This window comes from Ranitomeya imitator, chromosome 2 (assembly GCF_032444005.1).
Source record: "Ranitomeya imitator isolate aRanImi1 chromosome 2, aRanImi1.pri, whole genome shotgun sequence".
Classification (NCBI taxonomy): Eukaryota; Metazoa; Chordata; class Amphibia; order Anura; family Dendrobatidae; genus Ranitomeya; species Ranitomeya imitator.
The window spans coordinates 268074003-268095725 of record NC_091283.1 but is presented as its reverse complement, the minus strand read 5'-3'; the positions used below and the strand labels follow the sequence as shown (position 1 = coordinate 268095725).

At 46.9% G+C, this 21723-nt stretch overlaps 1 protein-coding gene across 5 annotated transcripts in view; it reads left to right on the top strand.

The window, feature by feature from the left end:
• The window catches only part of GAS7 (growth arrest specific 7), a 111552-nt gene that overhangs the window by 61519 nt on the left and 28310 nt on the right, over positions 1-21723 (top strand). For all 5 annotated transcript variants that reach the window (XM_069749137.1, XM_069749133.1, XM_069749134.1 and 2 more), the window contains 2 exons: positions 15250-15327; positions 20111-20196. In XM_069749137.1, coding sequence (XP_069605238.1) covers positions 15288-15327; positions 20111-20196 — 126 coding nt within the window. In that variant the 5' untranslated portion in view covers positions 15250-15287. The remainder of the gene's footprint in view (positions 1-15249; positions 15328-20110; positions 20197-21723) is intronic.

Genomic DNA, 21723 nt, shown 5'->3' with positions numbered 1-21723 from the left:
CTTCTTTACTCCCCTGTGTACATAAATATATCCTCAGTGACCTCGGAGTGACAGTTTATGGCTTGGCGGCATTTATGACGGGTCACGTGACAGCACTATTTACACTGGAATGTTTGCAAGCTGTCAGCTCTGTCATCTGATGGGGTCACTTACTTCCAGTTAACTCTCAGGTCAGGTACTTCATTAGATCCATGCTGTCTAACAAAGTAAAAGTTTCTAAAGAGCCCTTAAATTGTGGAGCCATAGCTTAATATGCCCCATATTTACTGGAATCATTAAAGCGGGGGCGGAGCATCATAGTGCTACCAAATAAGGACAGGCGGGTCCACCCCTGAGGACCTGAGAATGGGGAAAAGAAGGGCAAACACACGCCTTCCTGTGTTGGGACGGGCAATGAGTTATGGGGACCTGAACCAATCTCATGAAAAAGAGGAGGGAGAACGTTATAAGTGTTGGAGCTTCATCAAATATTATTTTTTTAGGGAGAAATTAAAGGGCATCTCTGAAAATTATAATCATGATGGTTCCTGAAAGGTAGATAAATTGAGATCAGTGAAGTGTGTGTGGGGATAGTCGAGGAATGAGCCTTTAATTCTGCTTTTTGATGACCAAATAATGTCCGTGAAAGTTATAAAAACAGAGATCCGTCCTTAAAGGGAATATCCGCCATAAAGGGCCTCTCCAGGTAGGATCATGGATGAACCAGTTCAGTGGAGACCTAGACTCTGCAGTGGCCATTTACTAAAAAGATACCGTACTTTGTGTTTGGCCTTATTGTATGAAAAACTGAGGTTTCCGAAAACCCAGAAAGAGGTAGAGTCTCTGTAATGACGGAGGATCTGTGCAGAAACCGAAGAACATCTGTTACCGTCTGACACTCCGCGTTCTCCATGTAACCGTCACTTTACATATTCCTGGTGGACGCAAGCCAAGTCTAATCCAATGTAAGCACAGGAATCCCGCAACAAGCAGAAGTGGACCCAAAATGTGTTTCCTGTTACATCTCACATTGTACTGACTCCCTGTAATTTCTGCCATGTGGGCGGAGGGCGAGGCAGCAGATAATGACTTAACCCATTCATTGTAGGAGCGAATGTCGGCGGAGAAAGCCTATATATCTGTGGATTACATGGAAACAAGACTACAACTAATATTGTTCTGCCCCACATGGATATAACTATAATACTGCCCCTATTTACAATAATATAACTACTATAATACTGATCCGATGTACAAGAATATAACTACTATAATACTGCCTCCTATGTACAAGAGTATAACTACTATAATACTGCCCCTATGTACAAGAGTATAACTACTATAATACTGCCCCTATGTACAAGAATATAACTACTATAATACCGCCCCTATGTACAAGAATATAACTACTACTGTATAATACTGCTCCTATGTACAAGAATATAACTACTATAATACTGCCCCTATGTACAAGAATAACTACTATAATACTGCCTCCTATGTACAAGAATATAACTACTATAATACTGCCCCTATGTACAAGAATATAACTACTACTGTATAATACTGCTCCTATGTACAAGAATATAACTACTATAATACTGCCCCTATGTACAAGAATATAACTACTATAATACTGCCCCCTATGTACAAAAATATAACTACTATAATACTGCCCCTTATATACAAGAATATAACTACTATAATACTGCCCCTATGTACAAGAATAACTACTATAATACTACTCCCTATGTACAAGAATATAACTACTATAATACTGCCCCTGTGTACAAGAATATAATTACTATAATACTGCCCCTATGTACAAGAATATAACTACTATAATACTGCCCCTATGTACAAGAATATAACTACTATAATACTGCCCCCTATGTACAAGAATATAACTACTATAATACTGCCCCCTATGTACAAGAATATAACTACTATAATACTGCCCCCTATGTACAAGAATATAACTACTATAATACTGCCCCCTATGTACAAGAATAGAACTACTATAATACTGCCCCCTATGTAGAAGAATAGAACTACTATGTTCACCCTCATCTCTTTGCCCCTGGTGATTCCCTCGCCCTCTTCGGCCCTGGTGATTCCCTCGCCCTCTTCGGCCCTGGTGATTCCCTCGCCCTCTTCGCCCCTGGTGATTCCCTCGCCCTCCTTGCCCCTGGTGATTCCCTCGCCCTCTTCGCCCCTGGTGATTCCCTCACCCTCTTCGCCCCTGGTGATTCCCTCGCCCTCTTCTCCCCTGGTGATTCCCTCGCCCTCTTCGCCCCTGGTGATTCCTTCGCCCCTGGTGATTCCCTCGCCTCTTCGCCCCTGGTGATTCCCTCACCTTTTCGCCCCTGGTGATTCCCTCACCTCTTCACCCCTGGTGATTCCATCGCCCCTTCTATGAGGCATTGTATAGACTTTTTCTCATCTGTGTGGAGTGGACACAGGACTTTGCGTGGGTGGTAATGTCTTCACTACGGGAAGATCTTTGCTAGTGTCTCCTCTCTGGGGTTGATGTCGTGCAGCTGTTCTCGGGCGTCACCCCTTTTTCTTGGAGAAATGAAATGCAGATGTCTTCCTCTATCCCAGAATATCAGACAATTGGAGGGAGGGTGTACTTACTTTATTCTGCGACCTCGACGACCTAGGAGACCATTTGGAATCTCGTGCCCCGGACTCTTCCATTGGTCGCATTGTCACTTTCTGAAATTTTCTCTGGTAATCTGGAGCCCTATGGGTCACACGAGTTTGTGGTGGTGAAGACAGAGAATGTGTAAGCTCCCGAAATACTGCCCTGGTCAATAATCCTATATATGTAGTAAATATAAAAATTTTACACACCACGAGTAAAATTCTTGGTTTGTCATGTTAAAAAATCACTTTATAACTTTTTACCCTTTTAATGTCTCCCATAATTTGTACAAATTCAATGAGAAATAAGCTGAAAACATGGGTGGGAAAAGGAAATTAAATAATCAAATAATGTGGTTTCATAAATATGCCCACCCTTTAAAGTAGACCTGGGCAAAGTGCCACCTGTGGACCGGGACAGACAAAAGGCTGGAACCAGTGGGGCCACCGCACTATGTGCCACTCTCCACCTGTCATCTCAATTTCATACTGGGGATGAGCATTATTATGGAACAGAGAACCGTCAGCTCCCTGTTCCACCATTGAGCCTGAGCTTCTGGGAGCGCAGCCGGCACGATGACATCGCCATATCACTCCTACTGTGCCTCCATGCATAGTACAGACTAAGGCAGCCTGGGAAAGGCGTTAAGGGAATTAAATTGAAAAACTGGGGTGCTGTGGGGACATCATACTGTGTGAAGGGACTGTGGGGAATCAAACTGTATGAGCGAGCTGAGGGGACTTAGTGTGAGGAGACTGTGGGTATGTCATATTGCGAGTGGGGACTTCATACTGTGTGAGAGGACTGTAGAGAAATAATGTATTAGGGGACTATGGTGACATCATACTGTTCGAGGGGACTGTGGGGATATCATACTGTATGGGGGCACTGTAGGGGCATCATACTGATGGGAGGGGACTGTGGGAACATCATACCATCTGAAGGCACTGTGGGGACATCATACCATATGGGGGACTGTGGGATCATCATACTGTATGAGGGGACAATGGGGACATAATGTGTGAGGAGACTGGGAATGTCTTACTGTGTAAGGGGACTGTAGGGATATAATGTATGCAGGGGATTGTGGGGACATTATACTGTGTGCGGGGACTGTGGGGACATTTTAGTGTGTGAGGGGACTGTGAGGACGTTATACTGTATGAGGAGACTGTGGCAACATCATACTGTATGAGTGGACTTGGGGACATCATACCGTATGAATGGGACTCTTGGAACATCATACTGTATGAGGTGACTGAGGATATACTGTATGAGGGGACTGTGGGGACATCATACTGTATGAGGTGACTGAGGTCATACTGTGTGAGGGGACTGTGAGGACATTATACTGTGTGAGGGGACTGTGGGGACATTATACTGTGTGAGGGGACTATGAAGACAACAAAGTGTGTGATTCTGTGTGAGGAGACTGTGGGGATGTCATATTGTCTTGGCAGTTGTTGATCAAGGTATTTAATTCTGCACAATGTTAAGTGATAAAAACAGTCAAGGCCTCTCATGTGACAATTAATTGTCTGCTCTTGCCTTTAAAATAATACTATGTTGCAGTCCCCAGTAAATTTTTGACAACATTTTGTCTTTTTGGGTCAGGATCTAACAGCGTTGCACATCTACTCATAGAACTGGTCTTTCCTGCCTTCTTCTTGCAGCAGATCCACATCTTTCAGATTGTGGGGGCCTCTCCTGTGTACAGCGCCCTCTTCAGGTCACCACAGATTGCCTCTTGGGTTCAGGTCTGGGTTGGGCCATTCTGGAGAAGTCGTTCTTTTGGTGATTTGGAGGTCATTTGGGGTCGTCTGCTGAGAAGTGAAATTTCTCTTCATCTTCATTCTTTTAGCAGAGACCTGAAGGTTTTGATGTAAAATTTTCTGATATTTGCTCTGTCCATAATTCCCTCCTTGACTAAAGCCCCAGTTCCAGCTGCCAAAAAAACAGCCCTAGAGCACAATGCTGCCCCCATCATGCCTCACTGTGGGGATGGTGATTTTTTGGTGATGTACGTTATCGGCTTTTCATCTTGTGGAATGAAAAGTTTCCTGCTTCTCACCGACGTGATGGAGGTTATGGCAGAACATCACCAGGTCGGGATGTTATTAGTCATGAGCGAATATACTCATTACTCGAGATTTCTCTAGCATGCTTGGGTGTCCTCCGAGTATTTTTTTAGTGCTCGGAGATTTAGTTTTCATCGCCGCAGCTGAATGATTTACATCTGTTAGCCAGCATAAGTACATGTGGAGATTCCCTAGCAATCAGACAACCTCCACATGTACTTATGCTGGCTAACAGATGTAAATCATTCAGCTGCGGCAAGAAAAACTAAATCTCCAAGTACTAAAAAATACTCGGAGGACACCCGAGCGTGCTCGAGAAATCTCGAGTAACGAGTATATTCGCTCATCACTAGATGTTATCTTTGTAATAAATGGCTTCCGTCTGGCCCCTCGACCCCACAGGCCAGACATATGAAGAATGGGGGAGATTGTGGTCACGTGCAGGACACAATCAGGACTGGCCAGAAATCCCTGCAACTCCTTTAATGCTGCTGTTGGCCTCCAGCACCAATTTTCTTCTGGTCTTTTCATCAATATTTGAGGGACGCCCAGTTTTCAGTAATGTCACAGTGGTGCCATGTGATACCTTGCTGTGTTGTCAGCTATTGACAGACCAGAAAATCTCAGGAAAATCCTCCGAGAACAGCGGCACATGGTTTTTTTTTGTTTGTTTTTTATATACCGATGTAGCATTGCCCAGAGATGATACGGCTGCAGATGCCGATTACCGGTAATTGCGAGGGTTGTCCTGACTTTGTCTTGCAGATAGAGGGCGCCATGGCTCATCTGTACGTGATACGTTGTCGGTGTGGTGTAACATTGTAAGGTGTCACCGAGAACCCGTTTTGATACAATAAGACTCATCATCACGCTCCTCTCCTGAAATACTCTGTGCTGCGGGTAGCTCGCTCAGTCCACTGTATTTCCGCTCTTCTCCCAGTACCTGAGTCTGTGACGCGAGGTTTTGTTCTTGCAGAATAATTAGGGATTTTCCTCCTTGCAGAGTGGCTATTATCCTGCGCTCTTGGGCCGGGGAGGATTTCTGTAATTTCATCATTTTGCTAATTACTGTTATAACGGCTCCGTGATTTGTTTTATCGCTCCGCGCCTGATCCCACGAATGTTCTCACCGAGAGTCAGAGGAATCGTGCAGGAATGTGAAGCACCAGCTATAGACACTAGGGGACAGCATAGGGGTGAGCTAGTCCTGCTCAGCTGCGGGGTGGTCACCGTAGCGGCACCAAGCTTTGTCCTGGCTTAATGGTGGGATACATTGTACCAGAGCGGAGTACTGACCAGTAATGACCAGCAGATATAGATACATTGTGTCATCTGAGCTGCGCTGGCTACTAGTGGCATCTCGGGCAGTGATGCCCATAATGTGCCCATAAGGAGGAATGCCCGGCATGCCAGTAACTGGAGGAATGTGCAGTAATTGCCTATATACATGCTAGCCACCTTAGGGAGAGACCCAAGTTGGGCTAAATGTAGCGGGACGAAAGAGACCGAAAAGCCCCTGGGGTGGAAAGAGATGATTTGCATAGCTCCGCCTACTGCAAAGGATTCTGGGTAAACCTGCTATTCTTTGTATTATGCTGCTTGCAAGTACTTTCCGTTTCAGGAAAGCATCCACGCAGTAATTGCCTGTCAGTATGCCACATGCAGGGGCGACTGCCCTGGAGTAAGCCTAGTATGGGGCGAGTGCTCGGTACGGGGGCAAGTGCCCTGGTGTAAGCCCGATACAGGGACGACTGCTCCGTAGTAGACTTGGGTGCGGGGGCGACTGCCCCGGAGTAGGCCAGATGCGGTGGGGCAAATGAACAGGAGTAGGGCGGTAGAGTGATTACCCGGGTGTAAGCCGGGGGCGGTGGGACGATTGCCCGGGAAAAGGCCAGAAAATAATTGCTTGTGAGCGTGCACAGAAGTGACAGATCCGTTAGTGACCGACGTGCGGCCTCTTCATACGTTGTTGCTGTATTTTAGCAAACCCTGGATAGCCTGCAGTTCACACCACAAGAACTAGGTAGCGACATCTAGAAACGCAGCATGAACCTCTCTTGACGGCATGTCAGAAAATCCAGTTTTATTGTAAATTTGTCATCGCTTACCTCGGGATGAGGCTGGAGGAAGGGAGGACACATCTGGTCTCGGCCTCCAGATCTCTCTTCATTCTATTTCCACCCACGTTCCAAAAGTTGAGATCTCAATAGATGCGTTGATCAGGATCATTCCTCGAAGAGCGCCATGAATCCCATCTCTCTGGAGACGTAATGAGTAATTGTTTCCTGCTGTGTTGTGCACCTGTGCAGAGACGACGACGTGCCTGATTAAACTTGGGCTCGTTAGCTGCCGCTCATTAGCAGGAGCTGATTGAAACCAATGAGTCCCCGACACCTGCACCGCGCACCGAATGTTGTAATCGCAGGAGGCCATTATCTCCCCAGCGTTCTTCTCCTCGCTGCAGATCTGCTGTGGTCCAGATCACAACCACAGATTAGATGGGAGAAATCTCCTTTTTGTTCCTCATAATGAGGTTTCTTACAAGATTTTGTGTTTTACACTAATTTTCTTTAATTTCTAGTCCGTATGTGCGGTGCACACGGTCGTCGATCAGTTACCGAGAATATCGGCGTGACGGCGGGAGTCAGGGTGCTGAATGGCATGCCGGCGGGAGGCAGGGTGCTGAATGGCATGCCGGCGGGAGGCAGGGTGCTGAATGGCATGCCAGCGGGAGGCAGGGTGCTGAATGGCATGCTGGCGGGAGGCAGGGTGCTTAATGGTGTATCGGCGGAAGGCAAGGTGCTGAATGGCGTGCCGGCGGGAGTCAGGGTGCTGAATGGCGTGCCGGCAGGAGGCAGGGTGCTAAATGGCATGCCGGCAGGAGTCAGGGTGCTGAATGGCGTGCCGGCGGGAGGCAGGGTGCTGAATGGCATGCCGGCGGGAGGCAGGGTGCTGAATGGTGTGTCGGCGGGAGGCAGAGTGCTGAATGGCGTGCCGGCGGGTGTCAGGCTGCTGGGTGGCGTGCTGGCGGGAGTCAGGGTGTTGGGCGGCATGCCATCGGGAGGCAGAGGGTGCTCTTGGCCTTCTTGGCTCAGCACCTTACAGTAGCTTTAATCTTTGGATAACAGGTAGACCTGCCATCTTCTTCCTCTGGGCACTGTATGGTTGACCCCTTGACGTGTTCTCCATGATTCCTCCTGCCCAGTATTTCTCTGGGGCATCATTACAATATTTTTGTGGTGAAGTCGCCATTACACGAGGCTCACGCCAAGTTGACCTCGTTACACTCCAAGTCCTCGAGTGTTCAGTGTAAGACGACCCATCATCTTCCGTTGGGCTCCGGCTCAGAAGACTCATTAATTCTCCCCCAATCCTTGAGTGTCAGCAGTTTGGAGCTCGGAGCCGCCCCAATGCCATTATTCAAGACTCCGAGAACTTATCGGGCGATGGATCAGTCAGCGAGACTGCAGCATTATCTCTTCTCTTCTTCCCGCATCCTTGTAAACAACATTATTAATTCATGGCAAAAGATCAGTCCCTTGTGCAAATTGTGGTTTTAATTTTGAGGTTGTTTTTGTTTTTGACCGTGTCGGGTCAAATATCGCGCAGAATTTAAAGGCACAGGACGTCATCTTATGATGGGGCCACCATGACCTGCTGACCTCATGAGGATCTAGATTCACATAGAATCTGCTAGTGTATGTGGCCTTAAAATTGTTTAGTTTTAGAACGCCATTGATTCCCGATTCTGTACAAGAGGTTACAATGACTGACCAAGTACAGAGGGGAGAGGCCCTGCCCTCGGGTCTTACAGTCTCTACAGGATAATGTGGGGGCGACAGTAGGTTGTGAGTTGCGGCAGCTCCGGTGCTGGTGAGGTGGGAGCTTCGGTGGTGACAGCTCCGGTGGTGGTGACATCTCTGGTGTTGGTGAAGTGGGAGCCTCGGATGGTGGCAGCTCTAGTGGTAGTGAGGTTTGAGTTCAGTGGTGACAGCTGTGGTGGTTGTTATGAAAGGCAATTCAGTATCACAATGGACATGGAGGTCAGAGCACATACAGTGATCTGACAATAACCCAAAATAATAGAACGAGCTTCGAGACGTGGGAACTCTGCAGACCGCAATCCCTGATCGTCTCCAAACACAACTAGAGGCAGCCGTGGATTGCGCCTAACGCTACCTATGCAACTCGGCACAGCCTGAGAAACTAACTAGCCTGAAGATAGAAAAAATAAGCCTACCTTGCCTCAGAGAAATACCCCAAAGGAAAAGGCAGCCCCCCACATATAATGACTGTGAGTAAGATGAAAAGACAAACGTAGGGATGAAATAGATTCAGCAAAGTGAGGCCCAATATTCTAGACAGAACGAGGATAGGAAAGATAACTTTGCGGTCTACACAAAACCCTAAAGAAAACCACGCAAAGGGGCAAAAAGACCCTCCGTACCGAACTAACGGCACGGAGGTACACCCTTTGCGTCCCAGAGCTTCCAGCAAAACAAATAGACAAACTGGACAGAAAAAATAGCAACAAATAGCAAAGAAGCACTTTGCTATGCAGAGCAGCAGGCCACAGGAATGATCCAGAGAAACACAAGTCCAACACTGGAACATTGACAGGAAGCATGAATCAAAGCATTAGGTGGGGTTAAGTAGAGAAGCACCCAACGACCTCACCAGATCACCTGAGGGAGGAAACTCAGAAGCAGCAGTACCAGTTTCCTCCACAAACGGAAGCTCCCAGAGAGAATCAGCCGAAGTACCACTTGTGACCACAGGAGGGAGCTCTGCCACAGAATTCACAACAGTACCCCCCCCCTTGAGGAGGGGTCACCGAACCCTCACCAGAGCCCCCAGGGCGACCAGGATGAGCCACATGAAAGGCACGAACAAGATCGGGAGCATGGACATCAGAGGCAAAAACCCAGGAATTATCCTCCTGAGCATAACCCTTCCATTTAACCAGATACTGGAGTTTCCGTCTTGAAACACGAGAATCCAAAATCTTCTCCACAATATACTCCAATTCCCCCTCCACCAAAACCGGGACAGGAGGGTCAACAGATGGAACCATAGGTGCCACGTATCTCCGCAACAATGACCTATGGAAGACGTTATGTATGAAAAAAGAATCTGGGAGGGTCAGACGAAAAGACACAGGATTAATAACCTCAGAAATCCTATAAGGACCAATGAAACGAGGTTTAAACTTCGGAGAGGAAACCTTCATAGGAATATGACGAGAAGATAACCAAACCAGATCCCCAACACGAAGTCGGGGACCCACGCGGCGTCTGCGATTAGCGAAACGTTGAGCCTTCTCCTGGGACAAGGTCAAATTGTCCACTACATGAGTCCAAATCTGCTGCAACCTGTCCACCACAGTATCCACACCAGGACAGTCCGAAGACTCAACCTGCCCTGAAGAGAAACGAGGATGGAACCCAGAATTGCAGAAAAATGGCGAAACCAAGGTAGCCGAGCTGGCCCGATTATTAAGGGCGAACTCAGCCAAAGGCAAAAAGGACACCCAGTCATCCTGATCGGCAGAAACAAAGCATCTCAGATAGGTTTCCAAGGTCTGATTGGTTTGTTCGGTCTGGCCATTAGTCTGAGGATGAAAAGCCGAGGAAAAAGACAAATCAATGCCCATCCTACCACAAAAGGCTCGCCAAAACCTCGAAACAAACTGGGAACCTCTGTCAGAAACGATATTCTCTGGAATGCCATGCAAACGAACCACATGCTGGAAGAACAATGGCACCAAATCAGAGGAGGAAGGCAACTTGGACAAGGGTACCAGATGGACCATCTTAGAAAAGCGATCACAGACCACCCAAATGACTGACATCTTTTGAGAGACGGGAAGATCTGAAATAAAATCCATAGAGATATGTGTCCAAGGTCTCTTCGGGACCGGCAAGGGCAAAAGCAACCCACTGGCACGAGAACAGCAGGGCTTAGCCCGAGCACAAATCCCACAGGACTGCACAAAAGAACGCACATCCCGCGACAGAGACGGCCACCAAAAGGATCTAGCCACTAACTCTCTGGTACCAAAGATTCCAGGATGACCAGCCAACACCGAACAATGAACCTCAGAGATCACTTTATTTGTCCACCTATCCGGGACAAACAGTTTCTCCGCTGGACAACGATCAGGTTTATTAGCCTGAAATTTTTGCAGCACCCGCCACAAATCAGGGGAGATGGCAGACACAATTACTCCTTCCTTGAGGATACCCGCCGGCTCAGATAAACCCGGAGAGTCGGGCACAAAACTCCTAGACAGAGCATCCGCCTTCACATTTTTAGAGCCCGAAAGGTACGAAATCACAAAGTCAAAACGGGCGAAAAACAGCGACCAACGGGCCTGTCTAGGATTCAAACGCTTAGCAGACTCGAGATAAGTCAGGTTCTTATGATCAGTCAATACCACCACGCGATGCTTAGCTCCTTCAAGCCAATGACGCCACTCCTCGAATGCCCACTTCATGGCCAGCAACTCTCGGTTGCCCACATCATAATTCCGCTCAGCAGGCGAAAACTTCCTGGAAAAAAAAAGCGCATGGTTTCATCACTGAACAATCAGAACCTCTCTGCGACAAAACAGCCCCTGCTCCAATCTCAGAAGCATCAACCTCGACCTGGAACGGAAGAGAAACATCAGGTTGACACAACACAGGGGCAGAAGAAAAACTAGCTTCAACTCTTGAAAAGCTTCCACAGCAGCAGAAGACCAATTGACCAAATCAGCACCCTTCTTGGTCAAATCGGTCAATGGTTTGGCAATACTAGAAAAATTGCAGATGAAGCGACAATAAAAATTAGCAAAACCCAGGAACTTTTGCAGACTTTTCAGAGATGTCGGCTGAGTCCAATCATGGATGGCTTGGACCTTAACAGGATCCATCTCGATAGTAGAAGGGGAAAAGATGAACCCCAAAAATGAAACCTTCTGCACACCAAAGAGACACTTTGATCCCTTCACAAACAAAGAGTTAGCACGCAGGACCTGAAAAACCGTTCTGACCTGTTTCACATGAGACTCCCAATCATCCGAGAAGATCAAAATGTCATCCAAGTACACAATCAGGAATTTATCCAGGTACTCTCGGGAGATGTCATGCATAAAGGACTGAAACACTGATGGAGCATTGGCAAGTCCGAATGGCATCACTAGATACTCAAAATGACCCTCGGGCGTATTAAATGCAGTTTTCCATTCATCGCCTCGCCTGATTCGCACCAGATTATACGCACCACGAAGATCAATCTTGGTGAACCAACTAGCCCCCTTAATCCGAGCAAACAAATCAGATAACAAAGGCAAGGGGTACTGAAATTTAACAGTGATCTTATTAAGAAGGCGATAATCTATACAAGGTCTCAGCGAACCATCCTTTTTGGCTACAAAAAAGAACCCTGCTCCTAATGGCGACGATGACAGGCGAATATGCCCCTTCTCCAGGGATTCCTTCACATAACTGCGCATAGCGGTGTGCTCAGGCACGGATAAATTAAACAGTCGACCTTTTGGGAATTTACCACCAGGAATCAAATCGATAGCACAATCACAATCCCTATGCGGAGGTAGGGCATCGGACTTGGGCTCATCAAATACATCCCGGTAATCAAACAAGAACTCTGGAACCTCAGAAGGGGTGGATGACGAAATTGACAAAAATGGAACATCACCATGTACCCCCTGACAACCCCAGCTGGACACCGACATGGATTTCCAATCCAATACTGGATTATGGGCTTGTAGCCATGGCAACCCCAACACGACCACATCATGCAGATTATGCAACACCAGAAAGCGAATATCCTCCTGATGTGCAGGAGCCATGCACATGGTCAGCTGGGTCCAGTATTGAGGCTTATTCTTGGCCAAAGGCGTAGCATCAATACCTCTCAATGGAATAGGACACTGCAAGGGCTCCAAGACAAACCCACAGCGCTTAGCATATTCCAAGTCCATCAAATTCAGAGCAGCGCCTGAATCCACAAATGCCATGACAGAATATGATGACAAAGAGCAGATCAAGGTAACGGACAGAAGAAATTTTGACTGTACCGTACCAATGGTGGCAGACCTAGCGAACCGCTTAGTGCGCTTAGGACAATCAGAGATGGCATGAGTGGAATCACCACAGTAGAAACACAGCCCCTTCAGACGTCTGTGTTCTTGCCGTTCAACTCTGGTCAAAGTCCTATCGCACTGCATAGGCTCAGGTTTAAGCTCAGGTAATACCGCCAAATGGTGCACAGATTTACGCTCACGCAAGCGTCGACCGATCTGAATAGCCAAAGACATAGACTCATTCAAACCAGCAGGCATAGGAAATCCCACCATGACATCCTTAAGGGCTTCAGAGAGACCCTTTCTGAACATAGCTGCCAGCGCAGATTCATTCCATTGAGTGAGCACTGACCATTTTCTAAATTTCTGGCAATATACCTCTATCTCATCCTGACCCTGACAAAGAGCCAGCAAATTCTTTTCTGCCTGATCCACTGAATTAGGCTCATCGTACAGCAATCCGAGTGCCAGGAAAAATGCATTGATATTACTCAATGCAGGATCTCCTGGCGCAAGAGAAAATGCCCAGTCCTGAGGGTCGCCGCGCAAAAAAGAAATAATAATCAAAACCTGTTGAACTGGATCACCAGAGGAACGAGGTTTCAAGGCCAGAAATAACTTACAATTATTTTTGAAACTCAGAAACTTAGTTCTATCTCCAAAAAACAAATCCGGAATAGGAATTCTTGGTTCTAACATAGATTTCTGATCAATAGTGTCTTGAATCTTTTGTACTCTTGCCGAGAGCTGATCCACAAATGAAGACAGACTTCTAATGTCCATCGCTACACCTGTGTACTGAACCACCCAAATGTCTAGGGGAAAAAAAAGACAAAACACAAAGCCAAGAAAAAAAAATGGTCTCAGAACTTCTTTTTTCCCTCTATTGAGAATCATTAGTACTTTTGGCTTCCTGTACTGTTATGAAAGGCAATTCAGTATCACAATGGACATGGAGGTCAGAGCACATACAGTGATCTGACAATAACCCAAAATAATAGAACGAGCTCTGAGACGTGGGAACTCTGCAGACCTCAATCCCTGATCCTCTCCAAACACAACTAGAGGCAGCCGTGGATTGCGCCTAACGCTACCTATGCAACTCGGCACAGCCTGAGAAACTAACTAGCCTGAAGATAGAAAAAATAAGCCTACCTTGCCTCAGAGAAATACCCCAAAGGAAAAGGCAGCCCCCCACATATAATGACTGTGAGTAAGATGAAAAGACAAACGTAGGGATGAAATAGATTCAGCAAAGTGAGGCCCGATATTCTAGACAGAACGAGGATAGGAAAGATAACTTTGCGGTCTACACAAAACCCTAAAGAAAACCACGCAAAGGGGCAAAAAGACCCTCCGTACCGAACTAACGGCACGGAGGTACACCCTTTGCGTCCCAGAGCTTCCAGCAAAACAAATAGACAAGCTGGACAGAAAAAATAGCAACAAATAGCAAAGAAGCACTTAGCTATGCAGAGCAGCAGGACACAGGAATGATCCAGAGAAACACAAGTCCAACACTGGAACATTGACAGGAAGCATGAATCAAAGCATTAGGTGGGGTTAAGTAGAGAAGCACCTAACGACCTCACCAGATCACCTGAGGGAGGAAACTCAGAAGCAGCAGTACCAGTTTCCTCCACAAACGGAAGCTCCCAGAGAGAATCAGCCGAAGTACCACTTGTGACCACAGGAGGGAGCTCTGCCACAGAATTCACAACAGGTGGTGGTGAGGTGGGAGCTTTGGTGGTCGCAGCTCTGGTGGTGGCGAGTTGGTGGCAGCTCTGATGGTAGTGAGGTGGTGGCAGCTCTGATGGTGGAGAGGTGCGATTTGGAGAGGAAATAATTAATCGAGCTCTCATTCAGGGATGGTGGGGAAGAAGGTTATGGGGAGAGGCCTTGTTTGGTCAATCTTGTTTTAGAAATGTGCAGCAAAGTCTTCTGCAGAGTTGGAGGTCTTAGGGGGCAGAGGAGGGTATTAAATGTGTAGAACAAGTCTTTTTGGTTGTGGGATGCAGAAGATATGAGGGTTGTGGAGTTGTCCTGTTTAGCAGAGGTGGGATGAAGTCTTTCTTCGAGTGTTGTTTCTTCCTCACCCTGTACATTTGCCAAAAATGTTTTGTGAGGTTTAAAATTAATTCTTAATTTGCATAGTCTTTTCCAATTATCTCAATAATTAAGAACAAGTACCCCAACCCAGAGTTGCATCCACAGCGTCTCGCCCAGCTGATGTGCCTCCAAGACATTTCTCTACAGTGTATAGGGTCACAATCTGGATTAATCTGTAGTACCACATCCAGCCACTAGATGTTGCGACGGTGCCAGATCTGTAGTCTGCCCGAACATGTCCCTCGCATTGCCTCGCGTCTGTCACTTTAAGAGAATGTTCTGTGTGTCCATCTGCTGACATGTGATGTCCCGTATCATACGCTTGTAAATCTCATGTGTTTCTTTTAAAGAGACGACGTGGGAAAGGCCGAACACGTCACCTGTCAGCATGAAAAGTCCTCTGGTGAAGAAGACGTCACTGCCCCAAGGTGAGACTGATGACCTTCTGTATCTAAGCCAGTACTGTGTGATACTGACTGCTGAGCCATGTATCTAATCCTCCCCTGTGTGATACTGACTGCTGAGCCGTGTATCTAATCCTCTCCTGTGTGATACTGTCTGCTGAGCCGTGTATCTAATCCTATAGTAATCCTATCTTCTACTTATAAGGTTTGGTATATGCCTATGAGACTCTGCACCCAGTTTTCTGCTGTGCTGTGCTTAAATCTTTTTTTTCTAATCCTATAGTATATACAGTACAGACCAAATGTTTGGACACACCTTCTCATTTAAAGATTTCTCTGTATTTTCATGACTATGAAAATTGTACATTCACACTGAAGGCATCAAAACTATGAATTAACACATGTGGAATTATATACTTAACAACAAAGTGACTACCTCTTGAAGCTCATCAAGATAATGCCAAGAGTGTGCACAGCAGTCATCAAAGCAAAAGGTGGCTACTTTGAAGAACCTAGAATATAAAACATAATTTCAGTTGTTTCACACTTTTTTGTTAAGTATATAATTCCACATGTGTTAATTCATAGTTTTGATGCCTTCAGTGTGAATGTACAATTTTCATACTCATGAGAATACAGAAAAATCTTTAAATGAGGTGTGTCCAAACTTTTGGTCTGTACTGTATACTTGCCACACTCGAGTGGGTGTGATAAGAGAATTTTAATGTGATGTGAAATACATACAGTAGTCACAACAAACGTTTCGGTCTTTCAAGACCTTCATCAGCGTACTATAAGAAGTAGTGAGAGGATATGTGGTTTAACATACTCGCTAAGATGGTGATCAATATATGGAATATGCCAGATGAACTTGTGGTCAGGAGCCAGTTACTGGCGTATCAAAAGATATGGAGGGGTGATGTGTCCTTGGACGCGATATCCACCGCAAATCTAGAAGGTATCTTGTTCTGTGGCGACGTCCCCTCTGGGGCCCACCTGTGTGGCAGCGTCTCATCTGGGGCCCACCTGTGTGGTGATGTTCCCTCTGGGGCCATCCTGTGTGGCGACGAACCCTCTGGGGCCCACCTGTGTGGTGATGTTCCCTCTGGGGCCATCCTGTGTGGCAACGAACCCTCTGGGGCCCACCTGTGTGGTGATGTCCCCTCTGGGCCCCACATGTGTGGTGACATCCCCTCTGGGGCCCACATGTGTGGCAACGTCCCCTCTGGGGCCCACCTGTGTGGCAACGTCCCCTCTGGGGCCCACCTGTGTGGTGACGTCCCCTCTGGGCCCCACTTGTGTGGCGACGTCACCTCTGTGTCCTCCTGTGTGGTGACATCCCCTCTGGGGCCCCCCTCTGTGACGTCCCCTCTGGGGCCCCCCCCATGTGACGTCCCCTCTGGGGCCCCCCTGTGTGGCGACGTCCCCTCTGGGGCCCACCTGTGTGGCGACGTCCCCTCTGGGGCCCACCTGTGTGGCGACGTCCCCTCTGGGGCCCACCTGTGTGGCGACGTCCCCTCTGGGGCCCACCTGTGTGGCGACGTCCCCTCTGGGGCCCACCTGTGTGGCGACGTCCCCTCTGGGGCCCACCTGTGTGGCGACGTCCCCTCTGGGGCCCACCTGTGTGGCGACGTCACCTCTGTGCCCACCTGTGTGGCGACGTCCCCTCTGGGGCCCACCTGTGTGGCGACGTCCCCTCTGGGGCCCACCTGTGTGGCGACGTCCCCTCTGGGGCCCACCTGTGTGGCGACGTCCCTTCTGTGAAGTCATCCTCTTGCAGGGGGTCCCTGTCGGTGGAGGATCCCTCTCTCCCCTCTGATTCCTATAATATTGACACTATAATCATCGCTCTCCTTTATTGAGAGAGGGGAGGAGCCTCCATTTTTACTAGTCTCCCGGCAACCAAAAAAATGGCTGAATAGGGCTAAATGTGGGCGCCCCCTGCGCGTTCCTGTCTTGTACTTTTGCGCGTCGTCGTCCTCTGCTTTCTGCATCTCGCTGCCTCGAACACTCGGAAATCCAGTTGCTAAGGCAACCGAGCTGCAGGAAAACGTCTTGAGAACCTCAGAAGAGGCCATTTATTCTTATATCTGACTCCTGTAAATAAGAAAAATCCCAACACAGAGAACCCGAACCATGGGCACGACACACGGGGGCCGCCGGGGCGAGAGAGGGGCCGAGCCGCAGGTTATATCACCTGGTGATATGGTGAATATGGCCTGATGGGCATGTGGCAGGCATATTGGAGCCACGTTGTGAGGCCTGGACTACACGGAGTCATTCAGTGACTGTACATCAGTAGGGGGCAGTAGTGAGACAAGTGTGACATGATGTACTGCCGCTCCGGCCTCCGTGTTGGAGAAACAACGGCTGCAGCTATGGCGGAGGGACAGCGGATGGCGCTGTGTTCTTAACGTTTGCTAATACTGTATTGCATTGACCTCTCTGGTTTCTTTAGTCTTTTTCTTCCTGCTATCCTCCATACTGTGATGATGCCAATAATGGTTATCCCCTGTAAAATAGTTCATCCTCCCGCAATGCATGAAAGCTGTGACAGTGTTAGAAGTGATGTCGCACCTAAGATCAGTGGGTGAGGATGTAAAGGACGGCTATCTCGCAGCTGTCTTCTATATCCTCACCCAATGTCTGGTTTAGACATAAGGACCCAGACAGACCTAATATGAGAATCTGACCAGGATAATATATAAAAATCAGATAAGAAAGTAACATATATAGGAGTCCACAGAAGGTGAGAGTGCAATCACTCAGATAGCCATATAAAGAGCGCTCTGGTCGGGAGAGCCGCGGCCAGTCCGAGCACTGTGGTCAGATCTCAGTCCGATTTATATGGCTGTCTTTATAGCCGGATATAAGAAAAGCTACAATGGCAGACTTTAGGGACTAAATAAAGCTACGATCAGTGGATGGCACATCGAGTGTGAAGCAGCAAGTCGCTGGATGAGTGATAGAGGAATTTTCACAGTGTTTACCAAGTTGGGTATGTAAGTAGAATAAATGCAAAATATCCTGGACGTGGAGTCCTCATGTGTCCCAGTTAAAATGGACAGAGTTTACCAGTAAACGACATGTTGTATGTCCCCAGCCTAGAAGGAAGGCTCATATCCATAAAGAGTGACAGCTGAAGGACTTCCAAGGTGACCAATGTGCTATCCTGGATGTAAAGTGGAAGGTGGCCATTACCAAACTCCAGTAAATGACATGTATGTTCCCAGCCTACGAGGAAGGCTCATATCCATAAAGAGTGACAGCTGAATGATTTCCATAGTAACCAATGTGCTATCCTGGATGTAAAGCGGATGGTGGCCATTACCAAACTCCAGTAAACAACGTGTTGTATGTTCCCAGCCTAGAAGGAAGGCTCATATCCATAAAGAGTGACAGCTGAAGAACTTTCAAGGTGACCAATGTACTATCCTGGATGTAAAGCGAATGGTGGCCATTACCAAACTTGAATAAGAATTTATTTCTTCTCATGGTCGTAAAGGATCAGTTGACGGACACAATGATGTATATACACATGACATAGGGTTACAGATATTCAAAAAGCAAATATTAAATGATCCATAATGTAATGACCACAGGGAAAAAGAACTGAGGGGAAAGAGGACAGTGGTCAGACGACTTCTGGAAAAAATGGCTGAAGTTAGAGCAAGTCCAAACTCGACAAATGATCAGATACAGTCGAAGCTATATAAAGTACGAAGGGAAAACGAAGGTGAACCACCTGTACGTCTGTCATACAAGGAACAGAATATGTGAACCCACATCTTGAGAAGAAGAATCTCCGCTCTCGGAAGGCAAAAACAATAAATGGGTTAAGGCTGATGATGGAAAAAGAAGACGACCGTGAAAAAAGAGTGAAGTCGTGAAGATCTGTCGAAAGAAGAAGAATCGGAAGGCATGAAAGGGGACATAACTTCTGAGGGAACATGCTGGATAAAGAACTATATACAATGTGATGATACAAGGAATCTTCCCAAGGATACAAGACACCCAGTATATACATGTGAAGGAGGGAAGCAAAATGACGGGCAACGGAGGCTAAACTTCTAGCGGCCAGACTGAAGGATGATTGCCAGCTATGGTAGTGAAACTGTTCAAAGACGAATCCAGAGGGGCACATGAATGCAGTGAGATCAGTGGGTGATGATATAGAAGACGGACATGTCATTTGTATATAGGGTGGAGTTCCCCTTTAAGAGGTTCCTTTCCTAGTCTTTTCTTTTTTAGTCTTTATATCATTTTTTTATCCGCTTTCATTTCTCATCTTCGCAGATTCTAGAACAATAGATTTGAATAATATCTGATTATTCTTCTCTGCGCTTGTGACCTCTGATTCGCCAGAATCTTCCATTTCTCCTTTTTTTATGATAATTAATGTAATGTCTGCGGAATCTGGAAATATCGGGTCATTGAGTAACATTGTGTGATGGGCTGTGATGGACGCGTCGGGGGGACGACATCCAAATGCAGCAACGGCCCACGCTCTTACGGCACTTTAATTAAAGGGATTGTCTGTAAATGTCACTTTAATTATTGAACAGAGAAGTTTTAGAACTTTCTCAGATACTTTGTGTATCAGTGAATATTCCTGGTTGGGTAGTGCCCAGTACTGAGGGTTTGTAACAGTGTGTCTAATCTAGACGATAATGTCAACTAAACTCTCTTGTTTCTGTAGGTTCGTTACAATGTATCGGTGCAGATAACTGGTCATTCCAGAGCCCCACAGGTCAGAGGATTGCCTACACTGGATGCAATTGTAACAGATTTTTTTTTTCTTTTATAGTAAATGGATTCCATCCCTCAGGATCCCCCTCACATCAGCACGACGCGAGTCATGTGGCCATCCGAAAACCCAGCGGTGACCCCCAGGTGAGCGAGCGTCCATCACAAGTATTCTGGAGTTCCCCTTTAAGTCTTTTCTCCCATCCTTGTGACTGTCCAAAAACCCATCAGTGAACCCCAGGTGAACGAACGTTCATCACAAGTGTTCTGGAGTTCCCCTTTAAGTCTTTTCTCCCATCCTTGTGGCCATTCAAAACCTATCGGTGACCCCCAGTTGAGCGAGCGTGCATCACAAGTGTTCTCCATTTCCTCTTTAAGTATTTTCACCAGTTCATGTGGCCATCCAAAAACCCATCGGTGACCCCCAGTTGAGCGAGCGTCCATCACAAGTGTTCTCGAGTTCCTCTTCAAGTATTTTCACCAGTTCATGTGGCCATCTAAAAACCCATCGGTGACCCCCAGTTGAGCGAGTGTCCATCACAAGTGTTCTTGAGTTCCTCTTTAAGTATTTTCACCAGTTCATGTGGCCATCCAAGAACCCCAGGTGAGCGAACGTTCACCACAAGTGTCCTTGAGTTCCCCTTTAAGTCTTTTCTACCGTCCTTGTTCTTTTGCTCACTTGAATCTCTTTCCATTTCCCATCATGGACTAGGTCCAGCCGGCCTTGTAAGGAAACATCTGTTCTCTGGAGACCCCGTTGTCCTCTGCAGCTCACTGTGGGCACAGAGGGGAGCATGAGGTGGGGGGGGGTCATGGACTTTACAGAGGTGACGTCACCCCAAATGCATGCAGCTCCGGATCCCTTTGTCTTCATAGGTGTCGGTGCACACTGTAATACTGGTATTGTATTCATGAGCTAGAAAGCAGTGCCGCAGGACCCCATGGATGATCTGCTACAGGGGCATCCACCATCGCCGTCCTATCGGGTTCCGCAGTCCCTGCTCTTCCCCCTCCTTATGCGGCATCTCCTCGTCTGCAGTTATTTCCCGGAATTTTGTGGAGTGTAAAAAAATTGCAGCAATCTTGTATCATCGGCCATAATGGCTCTGTTAAATCAGCGGTGGCTTCTAAGGCAGAGCCCTTTTAATGATCTGTCTTCTTAACCCCTGCTGCCCCAAAAATACTAATCTTCAATTCACTTTATAACTTTTACTATTCGTTTATTATATTTTTGTAGATATTATTGTCATTATTTTTCCTTTTTATTTTTGTATTTTTTTTGTATTTTTATTGATTTTTATTTTGGTTTTATTCTGTATTTTGTTGGGAAAATAAAGCCCCCATGCTGGTGGCGATCGTCTCAGTTTTACATCCCAGCATAAGATACTTTCTCGAGGCCAAGGATCAATAGTAATTCTCACCCTAGAAGAGTATTTTGCTCAACATCTAGGGCCCAATGTAAAATTTAGCAATTGCCGAAGATCTAGAGGGGCCGTCTTCTAATGAGGAGAGGCCTCTTCTTGATGGAGAGGTGAAGAAGATAAGGAAACATTTTGGCGCCTTTTATGACAAATATTTGGCATCTAGAAAAAATCAAGACCAAATCTTCCACCAGACCAAAGCTGATGTTCCGGGGATCCAAGAGGCAGATCCACAACTAGATCACAAGGCTTC